The sequence below is a fragment of the Oncorhynchus nerka genome, linkage group LG3 (genome assembly GCF_034236695.1).
Source record: "Oncorhynchus nerka isolate Pitt River linkage group LG3, Oner_Uvic_2.0, whole genome shotgun sequence".
Classification (NCBI taxonomy): domain Eukaryota; kingdom Metazoa; phylum Chordata; class Actinopteri; order Salmoniformes; family Salmonidae; genus Oncorhynchus; species Oncorhynchus nerka.
This window is the reverse complement of record NC_088398.1, coordinates 46702212-46721020: the sequence shown is the minus strand read 5'-3', so window position 1 is coordinate 46721020 and position 18809 is coordinate 46702212. Positions and strand designations below refer to the sequence as shown.

At 42.5% G+C, this 18809-nt stretch overlaps 1 protein-coding gene across 8 annotated transcripts in view; it reads right to left on the bottom strand.

The window, feature by feature from the left end:
- LOC115109387 (oxysterol binding protein-like 6) overlaps positions 1–18809 on the bottom strand; it is a 59770-nt gene that overhangs the window by 27370 nt on the left and 13591 nt on the right. For all 8 annotated transcript variants that reach the window (XM_029634224.2, XM_065012790.1, XM_029634240.2 and 5 more), the window contains exon 2: positions 1905–2207. In XM_029634224.2, coding sequence (XP_029490084.2) covers positions 1905–2060 — 156 coding nt within the window. In that variant the 5' untranslated portion in view covers positions 2061–2207. The remainder of the gene's footprint in view (positions 1–1904; positions 2208–18809) is intronic.

The window sequence follows — 18809 nt, the reverse complement described above, 5'->3', positions numbered from 1 at the left end:
AAATCCACTAGTCATCAGCTATCAAAAGACTTTCCCTGCTCCCCCACAGAAGCATAAAGGGAAGCAAACGTTTCAGACTCATCATGTTCCTTATCTCCATGCCTCAGAACCATCTTTTATCACACCAAGAGACGGCAGACGGTTGTTATAGCATGGAGAAAAAAGGTTCGGCTGATTATCTACACACACAGAGGGATGACCGTGTAGGATGTGCGCGGGATCAGTGTGTCGGCACGATACACTGCAGGTGGTGTCTCTAATTGCACTTGTGAGAGTCTCCAGTCCAGAGTGCCTAACGGTAGTCAGCAGCACAAGAGAAAGTGACATGCACTGATCCCCTAGGGACTGGATCTCATTAAGGCTTCCCCCACAAATAGCCACTGCACTCACTTTCCCCTCGCACACTGAAACACACTGCAGCCAGCCAAGCCTACCAAGGTCTTTTCCCTGGGTCTGTGGTCTGCACCACTTCCCCAGGAGTCTCTAGGGAGGATGTGACCCTTATACAGCAGTAAACACGCATACAGACACTGATACACACATACTCTTTCTACACCCCCTAACCACATAAACAACGAGGCAACAGAGTAATAAAAGATTACTCCTGGTGCTCGAGTTAATGCACCGCTACCGTGATGGCGATACTGAGCTGGGTTGAACCTGGTCGCGCCTTTCAACTCGGGAGCCAATGAGGACACAGGAGCAGCCTGTATTAACAAATCCCACCACATGGCCCCACCTCCAGCCTCAACACAACAATAGCTGTGTACTATAGTAGACAATCCTCTGGTGCTTCCCTGGATCTACAGCATCTACCCAGTAAATTTCTACAGTAATGAAATACAACAGCAGTCACTATCGGCCAATAACCTTTCTAGGCATCGCAGTCTCACAAAGAACGAGTAAGGTGAATCAATTGGACAAGTGCCTAATTTCTTGCATGCCTCTTACCTCCCTTGCTCGCTACTTTAATTAAACTCATTAAATTAGCGGAGTAGGAATGGGACATCAATATGCTGTTTAGATTAGAGTGAATTCAGGGAACAGGCTAGAAGACCGCAGAGCTCACAAGGTCTCTTTGTACACCATGTACAGCACGACAGGGAACAGAGTAGGAGGCACAGGAAGGGTTAAATCTCTCATTCAGCAGCAAGCCTGACTGCTACTGTACAGGCCGCAATTCCTCCACCAACTCCCCAAAGCACTCCTCTTCAGAGAGCAATCTCCCATGGTTACGGGAATGCAGCAGTAGCTCCCACACAGCACAGAATACCAGAGCGTGCCACATGTTCACTGGTCCAATCGAGCCTTGGCTTTCTAACTCTACCTCATGAATTATTTACGACCCCCCCCCCCCCCCATCGGAAAAGCCGTGATGTCAGAGATTCCAGATAAGTGTCCTGTTTCTCCATGGCTACGGTGATATGGCAGTTCAGTTCACAGCCCGAGACAGTAGAAAGGCTTCCTCTTCACACGCTTACAAAAGGGGCTAACATTTAAGCCCCTGTAAGCTGACCCTTAAAATAAAGAATGTTTCTAATTCACTGTTTACAATACCTCCCACTTAGGACATGGTGAACAGTGGACACAGATAAGCCACAATGCCAGGTATTGGCACCAGTACTCTACAACATACTACAGTGCACAACATAAAACGCCTAGAATGATAATAGCTAGTTACATACAGTGCATAGTCATCACCTCCTCATAATAGCACAGCTCACAGTGATCACCCTTACAGACTGCGCTCAGGGAGCTGTTACTTCCAGTCAGTCCCACTCTGTCTGTCTGCTGCTCCAGAGACAGTCTCAGGGGAGCCCGATTGAGTGAATCACACCACTACACTGTTCCCAGAGCAGCGGACTGTGTCTCGCTCTGTCTGTCTGGAGGCGGGCGCCGCTTACCTGGCGGGTGTCGCGCTGGTACGAGGAGGAGGACGAGGCGCTTTTGTGTGTGGGCGTGGACGCCTTGTGGTGGTGGACGGGCGTGGAGCACCTCTCCTCGGCGCTCATGGTGCGGTGGCTGCTCTGGCTGGGGTTCCTGTGGTGGTGGTAGGACATGGCTTCCCTCCCTGTAGCACCCCTCTCTGTGGCTTTCTGACTGGACTCGGCTGTTCCTCCCTCAGCAGCGGCTCCAGGCCATGTGGGTAAACAGCATTATCTGATGCAGCTCTGCAGCACGCTTTCCCCGGCTCACGCTCCTCTCATCTGCGGCACAGACAGAGACAGACATGACACACAGACGTTAGGCTACGTTATGTTAACCCCTCCTCCTCCTCCTCCCATCACTGTTTCCGGTTGTGCATCATCCAGCCCAGAGCCTAAACGACACTACACACCCTAGCAATTCGAGTTCTAGCCAATTGAGCTTCAGCACCCCACCATTTAAGTGACAGCTAGCAAGATGCACACACAGCAGAGAGAGAGAGCACGTTACAGAGGGTCAAAGATCATGCCCCCAAGACATGCTAACCTCTCACCATTACCAATAACAGGAGAGGTTATAGCATGTCTCGGGGTATGATCTTTGACCCTCTAACTTTCTCACGTCATCATTGACGATTCATTACGGATTATCCTTAATCATGGTAGCGTCTAGAGCTGGGTGAAATGCTGAGTGATTCAGCTTATTTATTATTATAGTTAAGGGATCTACACTGACATGTTTTACAAGGAGTACATACACTACCGGTCAAAAGGTTTAGAACACCTACTCATTCAAGGATTTTTCTTTATTTGGACTATTTTCTACATTGTAGAATAATAGCGAAGACATCAACATTATGAAATAACACATGGAATTAGGTAGTAACCAAAAAAGTGTTAAACAAAAATATATTTGAGATTTGAGATTCTTCAAATAGCCACCCTTTGCCTTGATGACAGCTTTGCACCCTCTTGGCATTCTCTCAACCAGCTTCATGAGGTAGACACCTGGAATGCATTTCAATTAACAGGTGTGCCTTCTTAAAAGTTAATTTTGTGGAATTTATTTCCTTCTTAATGTTTGAGCCAATCAGTTGTGTTGTGACAAGGTAGTTTATATACTTTAAGACATGAAGGTCAGTCAATACTAGGGTTGCACATTTTGGGGTATATTCAAAGGTGGAAACTTTCTGTTGGAATTAACGGGAATATATGGGAATTAAACGGGAATATATGAGAATTAATGGAAATATATGCAAATTAATATTAATACCCTTTAAATGTAGATGTTTTGCATTGGATATATTTACCATATCATATGAAGACAGAAACATAAACCTTTTACCTTATCATAAGTAGACAAAATTGCAAATGATTAAATCCATCCAATAGAAATTTTAAAAACAATTTAGTTACAAATTGAACTTTTATTAAATGAGTTGACTCTTCACATGGGATTATTTCACTGAACAACAAAAGAAATACGTTTTCCACATATATTGTTGCTGTAAAATCATAGTCTAGAAACTAAAGCTTTGGTTGTCTTCCTTTCAGGCTTCCATGTCTTCTCCCTGGACCTCCTCAATGTCCACCTCTTAAACATCAGACTCTGAGGCCTCATCTTTACTGTCACTTTCCAACCTTGTTGATGATGGCTCGTTGTCAGGCTCAAAAAGCGTCAAATTTGCCCGGACGGCCACCAATCTTTCAACCCTTGTATTGGTCACCCTGTTGTGTGCTTGGTTTGTGTGTTCCCAAACAAGGGCCAGTTGCACACTGAGGCGGATGATGGAGGCAACAGGGGAAAGAGCCTCAGACCCACAAAGTCCCTTCCACCAGGTGGCTGATGAGATATGTTGGCATGACTGCCATATCGCATCTCCATACCAAAGCCCTTGCTTGTAAGTGTACTTCGTCAGACTGCCAAGAACCTTGCCCTCATCCAGGCCAAGGTGGCAAGACACGGTAGTGATGACACCATAGGCCTAGTTGATCTCTACACCAGACAGGATGCTCTTGCCAGCATACTTGGGGTCAAACATGTACGCTGTGGCTTGTATGGGCTTCAAGCAGAAGTCTTCATGCTTTTTTATGTATTTCAGAACTGCAGTTTCCTCTGCTTGGAGCAACAGTGAAGTGGGCAGGACAGTACGCATTTCTTCTCTTACATCTGCAAGCAGTCTGAACATCAGATAGGATGGCATTGTCTCCATCAATCTGTGCACTGACTACTGCTATAGGTTTCAGGAGTTTCAGGCTGCTTACCACTCTCTTCCAAAATACATCATCCAGGAGGATCCTCTTGATGGGGCTGTCCATATCGGCAGACTGTGATATGGCAATTTTCTTGGAGACTCCCCACCCAACGGGTGTTGCTGGGCAGCTTCAATGTGGTGCTCTTACTCTTCTTACTTTGTTGGTGAGGTAGATTGCTGCTATAACTTGATGACCCTTCACATACCTAACCATTTCCTTGGCTCTCTTGTAGAGTGTATCCATTGTTTCAGTGAAAAGATGTTCTTGAGGAGCAGATTCAATGTATGAGCAGCACAGCCAATGGGTGTGATGTGAGGGTAGGACTCCTCCACTTCAGACCAAACAGCTTTAATGTTCGCAGCATTGTCTGTCACCAGTGCAAATACCTACTGTGGTCCAAGGTCATTGATGACTGCCTTCAGCTCATCTGCAATGTAGAGACCGGTGTGTATGTTGTCCTTTGTCTGTGCTCTTGTAGAATACTGGTTGAGAGGTGGAGATGGTGTAGTTAATGAATCCTTGCCCACGAACATTCAACCACCCATCAGAGATGATTGCAATACAGTCTGCTTTCTCTATGATTTGCTTGACTTTCACTTGAACTCTTAACTCTGCAGCCAGCAAATGAGTAGATAAAGTATGTCTGGTTGGAGGGGTGTATGCTGGGCGAAGAACATTCAGAAATCTCTTCCAATACACATTGCCTGTGAGCATCAGAGGTGAACCAGTAGCATACACAGCTCGAGAAACACATTCCTCAGCATTTCTCTGACTACGCTCCTCCATTGAGTCAAAAAAAACTTCTAATTCCAGAAGGAACATGAGCTGTTGCTATCGATAAGGTGTATGATTCATCATTTTCACCTCAAATAGAAGTAGAGGGACTTTTGTCAGGTTGCTTGTTGTGAGTGCTGGGGGAACTTTATGCACTTGGCCAGTTGATTCTGCATCTTTGTTGCATTCTTCACAAATTACACTGCTCAAAAAATAAAGGGAATACTTAAACAACACAATGTAACTCCAAGTCAATCACACTTCTGTGAAATCAAACTGTCCACTTAGGAAGCAACACTGATTGACAATAAATTTCACATGCTGTTGTGCAAATGGAATAGACAACAGGTGGAAATTATAGGCAATTAGCAAGACACCCCCAATAAAGGAGTGGTTCTGCAGGTGGTGACCACAGACCACTTCTCAGTTCCTATGCTTCCTGGCTGATGTTTTGGTCATTTTTGAATGCTGGCGGTGCTTTCACTCTAGTGGTAGCATGAGACGGAGTTTACAACCCACACAAGTGGTTCAGGTAGTGCAGCTCATCCAGGATGGAACATCAATGCGAGCTGTGGCAAGAAGGTTTGCTGTGTTTGTCAGCGTAGTGTCCAGAGCATGGAGGCGCTACCAGGAGACAGGCCAGTACATCAGGAGACGTGGAGGAGGCCGTAGGAGGGCAACAACCCAGCAGCAGGACCGCTACCTCCGCCTTTGTGCAAGGAGGAGCAGGAGGAGCACTGCCAGAGCCCTGCAAAATGACCTCCAGCAGGCCACAAATGTGCATGTGTCTGCTCAAATGGTCAGAAACCGACTCCATGAGGGTGGTATGAGGGCCCAACATCCACAGGTGGGGGTTGTGCTTACAGCCCAACACCGTGCAGGACGTTTGGCATTTGCCAGAGAACACCAAGATTGGCAAATTCGCCACTGGCGCCCTGTGCTCTTCACAGATGAAAGCAGGTTCACACTGAGCACAGGTGACAGACGTGACAGTCTGGAGACACCATGGAGAATGTTCTGCTGCCTGCAATATCCTCCAGCATGACCGGTTTGGCGGTGGGTCAGTCATGGTGTGGGGTGGCATTTCTTTGGGGGGACACACAGCCCTCCATGTGCTCGCCAGAGGTAGCCTGACTGCCATTAGGTACCGAGATGAGATCCTCAAACCCCTTGTGAGACCATATGCTGGTGCGGTTGGCCCTGGGTTCCTCCTAATGCAAGACCTCATGTGGCTGGAGTGTGTCAGCAGTTCCTGCACGAGGAAGGCATTGATGCTATGGACTGGCCCGCCTGTTCCCCAGACCTGAATCCAATTGAGCACATCTGGGACATCTGGTCTCGCTCCATCCACCAACGCCACGTTGCACCACAGACTGTCCAGGAGTTGGCGGATGCTTTAGTCCAGGTCTGGGAGGAGATCCCTCAGGAGATCATCCGCCACGTCATCAGGAGCATGCCCAGGCGTTGTAGGGAGGTCATACAGGCACGTGGAGGCCACACACACTACTGATTTGTAACACTACTGGAGGACACCAATAAGAAGAAGAGATGTGCTTGGGACAAGAAACACGAGCAATGGACATTAGATCGGTGGAAATTTGGAGTCCCAATTGGAGATTTTTGGTTCCAACCATCGTGTCTTTGTGAGACGTGGTGTGGGTGAACAGATGATCTCTACATGTGTATTTTCCACCGTAAATCATGGAGGAGAAGGTGTTATGGTGTGAGGGTGCTTTGCTGGTGACACGGTCTGTGATTTATTCTGTGATTTATTTTGAATTCAAGGCACACTTATCTAGCATGGCTACCACAGCATTCTGCAGTGATGCGCCATCCCATCTGGTTTGGGCTTAGCGGGACTATCATTTGTTTTTCAACAGTACAATGACAAACATTTCTAAAAACCTGTTTTTACTTTGTCATTATGGGGTATTGTGTGCATATTTTTATTTATTTAATACATTTTAGAATAAGGCTGTAACGTAACAAAATGTGGAAAAAGTTAAGGGGTCTGAATACTTTCCGAAGGCACTTTGTATATATTCCGGAGTCTGACATTGCTCGTTCTGATATTTATGAAATTCTTTTTGACTTTTTGGATCATGTGTGTATTGTTTTGTATTGCTAGGTAATACCGCACTGTTGGAGCTAGAAACACAAGTATTTCTCTGCACCTGCGATAACTGCAAATCTGTGTAAGCGACCAATAAACTTTAATTTGATTTGTTGTTGAACGCAATGTTCCATTTTATAATGGCTGCTGTGGCTACTGCTAGCTAGCATGAGGAAGAAAACAGCAGTTTCCTCAAAAACAAGCAGTCGTTTAAGCTTCTGGGATAATTGGACAATTCGGAGTACAACACATTCCTTATCCCTGGATTGAGGTCAAATGTTCAAGACATAGCTCGTGCCGGCTCTGCGGTGTCTTAATTTACACAGGAAGTCTGTTCGACCGTGGTTCAGCTGTAAGCAAGCGGGTCAGATCTGGCTACAAATGGAGTATAAACTATAAAATTGGACATTACAAGTCAGAGTTGTGTATCACATTTAACAAACCAAACTTTTAAATACAGCTATAGAAGATAAAGTAAAAACCCAAACCGGTCTGTGCATCAATACCGGTATATAGTCAAACATGGCATACCGTCCAGCAATATTCCCTCAAAAATGTTGAGACACTTTTTCACAATTTGAACATTGTGAAAATTCTGTGCAAATTCCTGCGTGCGTTTACAACACTGAAGCTGTACCCGCTTTAAGTTCCAGTTTTAACAGCGGCCAAGTAGGCTACTCTGGTTATTTGATCATAACGTAGGCCTACCAGAGTGGCCTACCATCAAAAACAATGGAGAAAATGCATCCAATTTTAACATGGAAATAGCTGTTTTATCATTCAGCCTACAGTAGCAGAAAATGTGTGGTGTTCATTGTGGTGTTCATTGTAGGCCTACATTCCATGAGACTTTTGAAAAAAAACATGCAGGGTTTGACATTATTAACCTGTTTATCCACTTGTCCTTCAGAGAAGGAGATGACTGTAAATGTTGTGTGTTGTTTGATGCAAGAAGCCACTTTACAAAATACAATTAATTATTATTACAGAGAATCAGGCAAATTATGCTAACCTCTGCCTATTGGCTACTTAACTTATTCAAGACCATCTCAAAATACAACACTGCCCCTTTAAGATTAAAAAAAGCTCTTTACCTGACGAGCTTTTCAAAGATGGCTAGAAACGCACACATTTTGTGCTCTTGTAGGAAGCAACCACTCACACATTGCTGACTAGAAATTAGCTGTAACTGGGCTAATAACTCACTAACTAGCAAAGAATATGAACAAATGTACAGGTAGCTCTCGCTTTGATCTCAAAACAAGCGCATCTACTCACGGCCGCTCATGCTGTAAACACAGTCCAGTTCAAATTGAATGGCACAGATACATGGCCATGGCTATTTGCAAATAGGCCTACTGCAGCTCTAATTGGTTATGGCACAACAGTCTGTGTAGAGTACGGGCCTGAGTCGTGCCTGTCAATGCAGTTAAATAAATAAAAAACAGTTTGTTTTGCATAGTTTGTTTTGTTTCGGTATGTTACATTGGAAGTGACTAATATTGAGTTGATTCGAGCACTATTCCCACAGTAGGGCAAAACTTTGATAGTGTTAACTAAAGAGGAAAACTCAGATATTTCATCTGCGCGGTAGTGCAAAAGTATCTGCACAACATTGCCACCCAGCCCTAGTACAACATTAATGTATTAGTGTTTAGAAACATATTATATTCTTATTTATAATAAAAGTTACTCCAAAATGACACAATACATTACTTCCCATTTCTATTGGGCACAAAATGATCTGGAACACAACCAAAACAAACTGCAAATGCATCCAACAAGTTTGTAGAGTCAGAAGCTTGATGTATTCATTGCGTACTAGGAATATGGGAACAAATACTAAACTTTTGACTACTTTATTTATAATAATCTTTAGGGGTGTCAATAATTATGACCCCTACCCTTAAAAAAAACAAAACATTACTTGTTAAACAAAATCTATTTTTCAGAGCTAATAATTTCCCTCTTTTTTTTTGCATACAATATAGCTCAGTATTGGAATTATTTATTTCATACAGTCATTATTGCTCATCTTCATCAAGGGTGTCAATAATTCCGGACCCCACTGTATGTGACATAGTACTCAATAGTCGGGGAACACGTTTTGCTCGTGAGCGCTACTTTCAGAACTACTGCTGCTGCTACTGAACTGCTACGCTGCTGCTACTCTCTGTTATCTATGCATAGCCACTTATAATAATAACTCTACCTACATGTACATAATTACCTCAATTACCACGACACCGGTACCCCCTGTATATAGCCTCCACATTGACTCTGTACCGGTACCCCCTGTATATAGCCTCCACATTGACTCTGTACCGGTACCCCCTGTATATAGCCTCCACATTGACTCTGTACCGGTACCCCCTGTATATAGCCTCCACATTGACTCTGTACCGGTACCTGCCTGTATATAGCCTCCACATTGACTCTGTACCGGTACCCCCTGTATATAGCCTCCACATTGACTCTGTACCGGTACCCCCTGTATATAGCCTCCACATTGACTCTGTACCGGTACCCCCTGTATATAGCCTCCACATTGACTCTGTACCGGTACCCCCTGTATATAGCCTCCACATTGACTCTGTACCGGTACCCCCTGTATATAGCCTCCACATTGACTCTGTACCGGTACCCCCTGTATATAGCCTCCACATTGACTCTGTACTGGTACCCCCTGTATATAGCCCTGCTATTGTTATTTACTGCTACTCTTTAATTATTTGTTATTCATATCTCTTACTTATTTTTAGGTCTTTTCTTAAAACTGCATTGTTGGTTAAGGGCTTGTAAGTAAGCATTTCACTGTAAGGTCTCCACATGTTGTATTCAGCGCATGTGACAAATTACATTTGTTTGATTTTACTGGCTAAAAAGTACACAAACGTACCGGAGAATCTCTTTAATTATTATGTTTGTTATGGTGAGAAAGGGGACATCTCAATTCTGCTCAGCTCTGTATTTCACTCATATTCCACGCAGCAGTGCAGTGGTGTCTGGCCTCCTATCCCTACTCTGCATATTTCGGTCTCTCACCCAGCCGAAGAGCAAACTCACCCAGTATAATTGGCTCAGTGATGCATGCCTGAGGTTTTTCCCATCGCCCTTGTCTCACAGACAGAGATGAGAAGAGACACGGGACACCCAATTAACATTTCTTGTCCACTCTACCTTGTATATGATTCAGTTCTGTTGTGTGGCAGATCGCTGTGTGTTCAGTTCATTCATGACAGTAATCAGCGTCTCGATTGCAGCGGGAAAACTAGCCATCCCAGATCCCACAGGCAACATAAATCCCTCTGCTTCCATTCTAATTACCATTACGATACATTCGTTAATGACGCCAAATCGGGCGGGGCTACCAAATCAATGCAAGACACAGTGTATATGCAGGGTCAGGAACGCAAACTAGTCTAGGATGTAACCTAGCTCTTACAATTGTGAGGCCTAGATATGTTTTGAATGGATATGGAATGAACAGTCAGTATAATCATCTGACATGCAATGGTTACATCACCTAAGTCACCATACATACTGTAAGAGATTCCATACAAACATGGCTGATCCATCTTCAGCTGACCAGACAAAAAAAAAAAAAAGCTCTCATCAGTCTGTCCATAGTTCCAGGCAGGCTGACACCTAAGTATTGTGTAAGTGCAGAGTCATTGTGTGAGATAGCTGTCACCCTGCCTCAGTATTGATCTAGCGTAGGCTGAGGGAGAGGGACACACGGTTCAGGTTAATTGCACCCTGAGGACTAGAGCGGAATTTCTGGGTTTCATTTTCTATCTCACAGCAGGCAGCGTAAGACATAATAGGAGTCTTCTCCTCTGAAGTGGCTGAAACCAAAAGACAGAAACAGATGACTGGTAGGACTACATCTGATATAGAAGTACAGTAGATAATAACTGGTGGGTGCTTACATTTGTCCGATTTCACACATGCACAAGTGTGGATAATACGAATGTGCGAATTGGAAATAAATGTCTTTGGCATATCCCAGACATATCCTGAGACACCCGACATATTTTTCACCTAGTCAGCACTGAGATTCAAACCAGCGACCTTTCAGTTACCAGCCCAACACTCCTAACCGCTAGGCTACCTGCCGAATAACTGGCTGTGTAAAAAGACACACTGGCAGGGACTTGTTTCCAAACTGCTCCCTCACACAGGGTATGATTATCAGTACGTCTGGCCTGATTACCACTTTCTCTCTGTGTAACCTTCCTCCATAGTTACAGTAGTGAGTGTAGGCCTAGTTCTTACAGGAAAGAGCTGATTCAGGAGGATTCCTTATTTCAACAACAGGATACATCTGTAGCCTGGTCTCACCCCCCCCCCCCCCCCCCCCCCCCACACACACACACACACACGCTCTCTCTCATGAACATACTGTACTACACACACAGTCTGATCTATGTTACCAGCCCCTGTCTTTAACCAACTAGGAACTAAGCCCAGACACAACCTGAGCCTATTCAGAAAAGTATGTCTCTCTAACGGATCCCTTCCTCCTCATCAGTCTAGGAAGAAGACATGGAGAGTATTGGACTACTGTAGATAAATGCATTTCATGGTAAAACACCACCAGTGCAGTGCATGCATAGAATGAGTAGCATACAGGTGATGTGCAGTCTATCCCTGTCTAGATGGCGTGGCAACAGACAGCTACAAAAAGCAGCATTGGATGTAACAACAGTGCTTGTTGGAAGCTCTCCTTCCTAGACTTGATTAGTAATGAGTTTAATCTCTTAAATCTTGTTACTGTGACTATCGTCTCTGGGCACAGATAGGACATGGAACATCGCCTGTTGTACAACAATATGTAAGAAATATACACTGAACAAAAATATAAATGCCACAACATGCAACAATTTCAAAGAGTTACAGTTCATATAAGGAAATGTGTCAAGTGAAAAAAATGTATTAGGCCTTAACTTATGGATTTCACATAACTGGGAATACAGAAAAGCACAATGAAGGTAGGGGAATGGATCAGAAAACCAGTTAGTATGCTGATTGCAGGAATGTCCACATACTAATTGCATTCTCCTTCTAAACTTGAGACATCTGTGGCATTGTGTTGTGTGACAAAACTGCACTTTTATTGTCCCCAGCACAAGGTACACCTGTGTAATGATCATGCTGTTTAAGCAGTTTCTTGATATGCTACAGCTGTCAGGTGGATGGATTATCTTGGCAAATGAGAAATGCTCACTAACAGGGACGTTATCACATTTTTACACAAAATGTCAGCGAAATAAACTTTTTGTGCGTATGGGAAATTTCTGGGATCTTTTACTTCAGCTCATGAAACATGGGACTTTTACATGTTGCGTTTATATTTTTGTTCAGTATATAATATACATTGTCTTCAGAAAGTATTCACACCACTTTACCTTTTCCACATTTTGTTGTGTTACAGCCTGGATTTAATGGAATAAATTGTGATTTTTGTCATTACTGGCACACACAATACCCCTTAATGTCAAAGTGGAATTATGTTTATTTTTATTTGTTACATTTTTATTACAAATGAAAAGCTGAAAAGTCTTGAGTCAATAAGTACTAAACCCCTTTGTTATGTTAAGCCTAAATAAGTCGAGGAGTAAAAAATGTCTTCACAAGTCACATAAACACTATTATTGCAGTCCATGCAAATGACTAGCATGATTTCTGAATGACAACCTCATCTCTGTATCCCACACATACAATTATCTGTAAGGTCCATCAGTCGAGCAGTGAATTTCAAACACAGATTCAACCACGAAGACCAGAGAGGTTTTCCAATGACTCGCAAAGAATGGCACTTATTGGAAAAAAAATAAGACATTGAATATCCCTCTGAGCATGGTGAAGTTATTAATTACACTTTGGATGGTGTGTCAACACACCCAGTCAATACAAAGATACAGGTGTCCTTCCTAACTCAGTTGCCAGAGAGGAAGGAAACCGCTCAAGGATTTCACCATGAGGCCAATGGTGGCTTTGAAATAGTTACAGAGTTTAATGGCTGTGATAGGAGAAAATTGAGGATGGATCAAAAACAACAAAGTGTTATATTTGGGGCAAATCCAAGATAACACATTACAGAGTACCACTCTCCATATTCTCAAGCATAGTGGTAGGTGCATCAAGTTATGGGTATGCTTGTAATCGTTAAGGATTGAGGAATGGAGCTAAGCACAGGCAAAATCCTAGAGGAAAACCTGGTTCAGTCTGCTTTCCACCAGACACTGGGAGATTAATTCTCCTTTCAGCAGGAGAATGACCTAAAACACAAGGCCAAATCTACATTGGAGTTTCTTACCAAGAAGACAGTGAATGTTCCTGAGCGGCCAAGTGATTTTTGACTTAAATCTACTTGAAAATCTATGGCAAGACCTGAAAATGGTTGACTAGCAATGATCAAAAGAGCTCAAAGAATTTTTAAAAAGAATAACGGGCAAATGTTACACAATCCAGGCGTGGAAAGCTCTTAGAGACTTACCCAGAAAGACTCGCTGCCAAAGGTGCTTCTACAAAGTATTGACTCAGGGGTGTGAATACTGATGTAAATGAGATATTTTTGTATTTATCAATAAATGTGCGAAAATGTATTGTAAATTCTAAAAACATGTTTACTACCACTTAGTACCACTCAAAAATATGGCCGCCCTAAACTACAAAAGACAACACACACCCAGAAATGTTGTTACAAAATTCACTGCTAAAACACTGTGAAGATGTGACATTTTGAGTTCAGAAATTATAATAATTTGTTAGCTTCTCTTTTTTAAGTTGGTATGCAATGCACTCAGTAGACATATGACCATTTGATTGATGATACATTTGGCCACTATTTGGAGGCTAGTCTGGAGACAGAAGTTCTGAGCTGATTGAATAGGCTAATGTTTCTGCAACAACAGAAGTCAGCACATCCTCTGCACTGAAAACTGTTGAACATCACATCAGGCGCTTAACTTGTGCATACAGAAAGCTAGCTATGTTATATTTAGCTTGAAGAGGAAGTTGCCCTGACATTGAGTCAGCCCTATCCTTGTAGCACAACTTCTCAACAAATTCTAGGTATTCGCCTGATTCAGGGAAAAACACACAATGAATACATTTCAAATAGCTGGTTCCTGTTTGAGGTTGTGTACTTCTGTAGTGTGGCCTGTGTTTGATTTACATTGTCACTTTTGTACAGTGTGTACCACTGGTCAAGAGAATGCCTTCAGCTCTAAACAGGGATAATGAATGATACTTGTGTCTAGCATATTGTTAACAGACTCTAGTCAAACATCAGTTTCCCAGCAGGGCTTAGCTCTGGGTTATTTTGACACGAGGAGAAATGTCACCAAACAATGTCCATTGATAACACAGCATGCTAAAAATCCCAAGAACCCCTTTGCATGCAAGTCTCTCATTGGCTGCGTTTACACAGGCGGCCCGATTCTGATCTTTTGCCAGTAATTGGTATTTTGACCAATCAGATCAGATCTTTTGCCAAGAATAAAGCAGCCTTACTGCTTTCTTTGGAGGCATTTACACTGACAAAGAAGAAACAGACTGAGAAACACATCAGAGAAGTCATGGCTAGTCCTCTCCACCAATAGTGGGAGTTAAGTCATGGCTAGTCCTCTCCACCAATAGTGGGAGTTTGTCCTCACATAGTTCCAGGGTTTTTATCTGGATTAAAATGGGGTTTACGTGGTGGGCTTGGCGGGGCGTGGAGATAATTGTTTGCTGTATTAAATCAAATTTCCTGCAACTCTACACATTTTGTCATGGATCTAAGAAAAACTCATTCAGTTTTAAATCACATTTCCTGCAATTCGACACATTTTTGACATGGGGCTGAGAGAATTGCAAGTTTTAAAGCTAATTTCCTGCAATTCTACACATTTTGCAATGGCTTATGCCGTGTTCTTATGCTATCTGAGTGACTTGAACATTATAACACAATCAATAGGGGCCCAATTCCATGACAAAAATACTCCTGGAATTTTAGATTCTCCCTGACTGTCTACTTTTTATTCTGGTGATCGTTAGTTCTCAAAGATTATCTTATTTAGAAATACATAGGTCCATTATTTTTTTTATACATACTTTGTATCTGGTTATAGTCATTTTAAGTTTCATCATCCCAAAATCTTTTTTTGAATATTTGTATTAGAATTTTTATTAAAAACACCATGCAGAAAAAACTGGATGTCTTTAAGACAATCTCAACTCAGGAAAGAAGTGGAGGGCGCTCAACCAACGTGAGTCGAGGTTCAACCAAAAACCAATGTCATAGAATCTATACATTTTCTATGACTATCTTAACTTGTCAGCATTTGAATGTCCAAAACATTGTATTCCCTCGGTTTAAAACCCAATCAAATGGCCAAAAAGACAACATCAGCTAAAATAACAAAGAGAAATGCTGCAGAAGCCATTACACTCTACGGAGCTACAATAAATCATACCTTTCAAAAAGATCTTATTCGTCAAACCGTCATCTCTTTCCTGTGTCATGGATTGACAGTAATGCATCTGTGTAAATACTGTCTCTCCTCTCTCCAGCTGTTGAAAAGGTGTTGACTATTTACTGAACGCTGTCTGCTCCCAAGGACGTCAAATCCAATAGGTCCATTATAAAAAGTGATCGTTAAATCCCCTTAATGGGACAGACCTTATTAGCCAAAACAGACAACGAAGGACAAAATAAACAAATAAAAAGTGAACGACGCAGTGATTTACCATTGATGTTACTCGTGTATTTGCATTTCCTTCACCAGAGCTGCACAAAGAACACGAGTGCATGATTAGACATATGCAAAAATAGGCCTAGTCTTAATGTTAAGACTGTAGGCTATCCGGGAGAAAAAAAACATCCCAGTTTTCATTCATGGTAGTAGCAGCCAAAATCCCTGTCATGGGCAGATGATGATGGGGAAGTAAGGTGGACTGCTGCTTGCTGTGATGCTGTTGATTATGGCACTGGAACAAGCACAGACAGCCGTGAGTCTCCCTGGGCCTGTTGATTCATCCAGCCAAAGCCCCCCCACACACACACACACACGCACGCGCACACAATTCCACAGTAACGGAATTACACTTTGACTCAGTTTTTTTTCACTTTAAAATGTATGCCAAACAAAAAATGTTGACCCTGTTTTTCTGTTAGACAAAGTACATAGTTGAGTGCCAGACTGATCCTTGGTCATGAACAGATACTTGGACCTACCAGAAGGAGCAAGGGTGGGTATCATAACATGTCCAGCAATGTGAATGCAATGTTTTAGCGATTTCCAAAAATGATTTAATTTACTGTTCACTTGCTATATTCACAGTTTGTCAGGCAAGACCTCAGGATAAAAGTGCTGTGCAACAAGTACCCTTGTGACACCTCCGTTGTTTCCAGTCTCCCTCGACTACTATGAAAAGGACACGCCATCATGAGGCCTCTGATAGTGACCTGAGTTACTGCCCTGATGACACAGATGGGTTCATCAACAACGACAGGTAATGTGTGTTATGTGAAATGCGAAAATACCCATCTCCATAGGCTAATTCTGACCTATGGAGTCCCTTGGGAAACCCAACCATCCAACAATGGGATTTATAAATACATTTTCTAGGCTCCCAAAAGGACTCTAATATAAAAACTACTTTTGGAATGCTCATATTCTGAGGTAGCCATTAAAAAAAGTATTAATTGAATCTGAACAACCCTTGAACTGGAACAGAATATGGAAAAAATATGACCTTGGCATCCCGTAATCCGAACAATCATTTTATACATTTTAAGTTTGTTCAGACTGTATTTAACACCAAGGAAAAGTTTTACGATGAAATTGGCCCCAACTGTTCACACTGTCCCCTAAATCAGGTAGACACATTCCTTCATATGATGTGGGACTACACTGGAGTAAAAAGCTTCTGTGACTAAGCAAACAATATTTTTGAAGTGCATGAACGTAATTATTCAATGTGTTGCATCTGCTATGTTACTTAACAATGATAGCTCCTTCAATCTCTCAATCAGAGATGATTACTCCTGGCAGGCAGCACTGCCTCAAAAAAAAGAAACAGTATCAATCACCCCACTCTCTCCCAATTAACCTGTGGATACAGTTAATATAGGAAGTTATAACGTTGGAATTAATGACAGCGAGAATGAATGGTGCTAATCAAGGAACAACTGAAGCCTGGACAAATAACCTTGACTGTGTAAAGAATAATCTCAGCTAAAGCACAGTACATACATTATCAGTCAAAGTTTGGGCACCTGCTCATTCCAGGATTTTTATCTATTTTTTACTATTTTCTACATTGTAGAAAAATAGTGAAGACATATAAACTATGACAGCCACATATACAGTTGAAGTCGGAAGTTCACATATACCTTAGCCAAATACATTTAAACTCAGTTTTTCTTGGGTCAGTTAGGATCACCACTTTATTTTAAGAATGTGAAATGTCAGAATAATAGTAGTGAGAATGATTTATTTCAGCTTTTTGTTCTTTCATCACATTCCCTGTGGGTCAGAAGTTTACATACACTCAATTAATATTTGGTAGCATTGCCTTTAAATTGTTTAACTTGGGTCAAACGTTCTGGGTAGCCTTCCACGAGCTTCCCACAACAATTTGGGTGAATTTTGGCCCATTCCTCCTGACAGCTGGAGTAACTGAGTCATGTTTGTAGGCCTCCTTGCTCACACACACTTTTTCAGTTATGCCCACAAATAGAATTGAAGTCAGGGCTTTGTGATGGCCACTCCAATACCTTGACTTTGTTGTCCTTAAGCCATTTTGCCACAACTTTGGAAGTATGCTTGGGGTCATTGTCCATTTGGAACTCATTTGCGACCAAGCTTTAACCTCTTGACTGATGTCTTGAGATGTTGCTTCAATATATCCACATAATCTTCCTTCTCATGATGCCATCTATTATGTGAAGTGCTCCAGTCCCTCCTGCAGCAAAGCACCCCCACAACATATGCTGCCACCTCTGTGCTTCACGGTTGGGATGGTGTTCTTCGGCTTGCAAGCCTCCCCCTTTTTCCTCCAAACATAACAATGGTCATTATGGCCAAACAGCTATATTTTTGTTTCATCAGACCAGAGGACATTTCTCCAAAAAGTACAATCTTTGTCCCCATGTGCAGTTGCAAACCGTAGTCTGGCTTTTTTATGGCGGTTTTGGAGCAGTGGCTTCTTCCTTGCTGAGCGGCCTTTCCGGTTATGTCGATGTAGGACTCGTTTTACTGTGGATATAGATATATTTCTACCTGTTTCCTTCAGCATCTTCACAAGGTCCTTTGCTGTTGTTCTGGAATTGATTTGCACTTTTCGAACCAAAGTAGATTAATCTCTAGCAGATAGAACGCGTCTCCTTCTTGAGCGGTATGACAGCTGCGTGGTCACATGGTGTTTATACTTGCATACTATTGTTTGTACAGATGAACGTGGTACCTTCAGGCGTTTGGAAATTGCTCCCAAGGATGAACCAGACTTGTGGAGGTCTACAATTTGTTTTCTGAGGTCTTGGCTGATTTCTTTTGATTTTCCCATGAAGCCAGGCAAAGAGGCACTGAGTTTGAAGGTAGGCCTTGAAATACATCCACAGGTACACAACCAATTGACTCAAATCAGAATCTTCTAAATCCATAACACAATTTTCTGGGATTTTCCAAGCTGTTTAAAGGCACAGTCAACTTAGTGTATGTAAACTTCTGACCCACTGTAATTGTGAT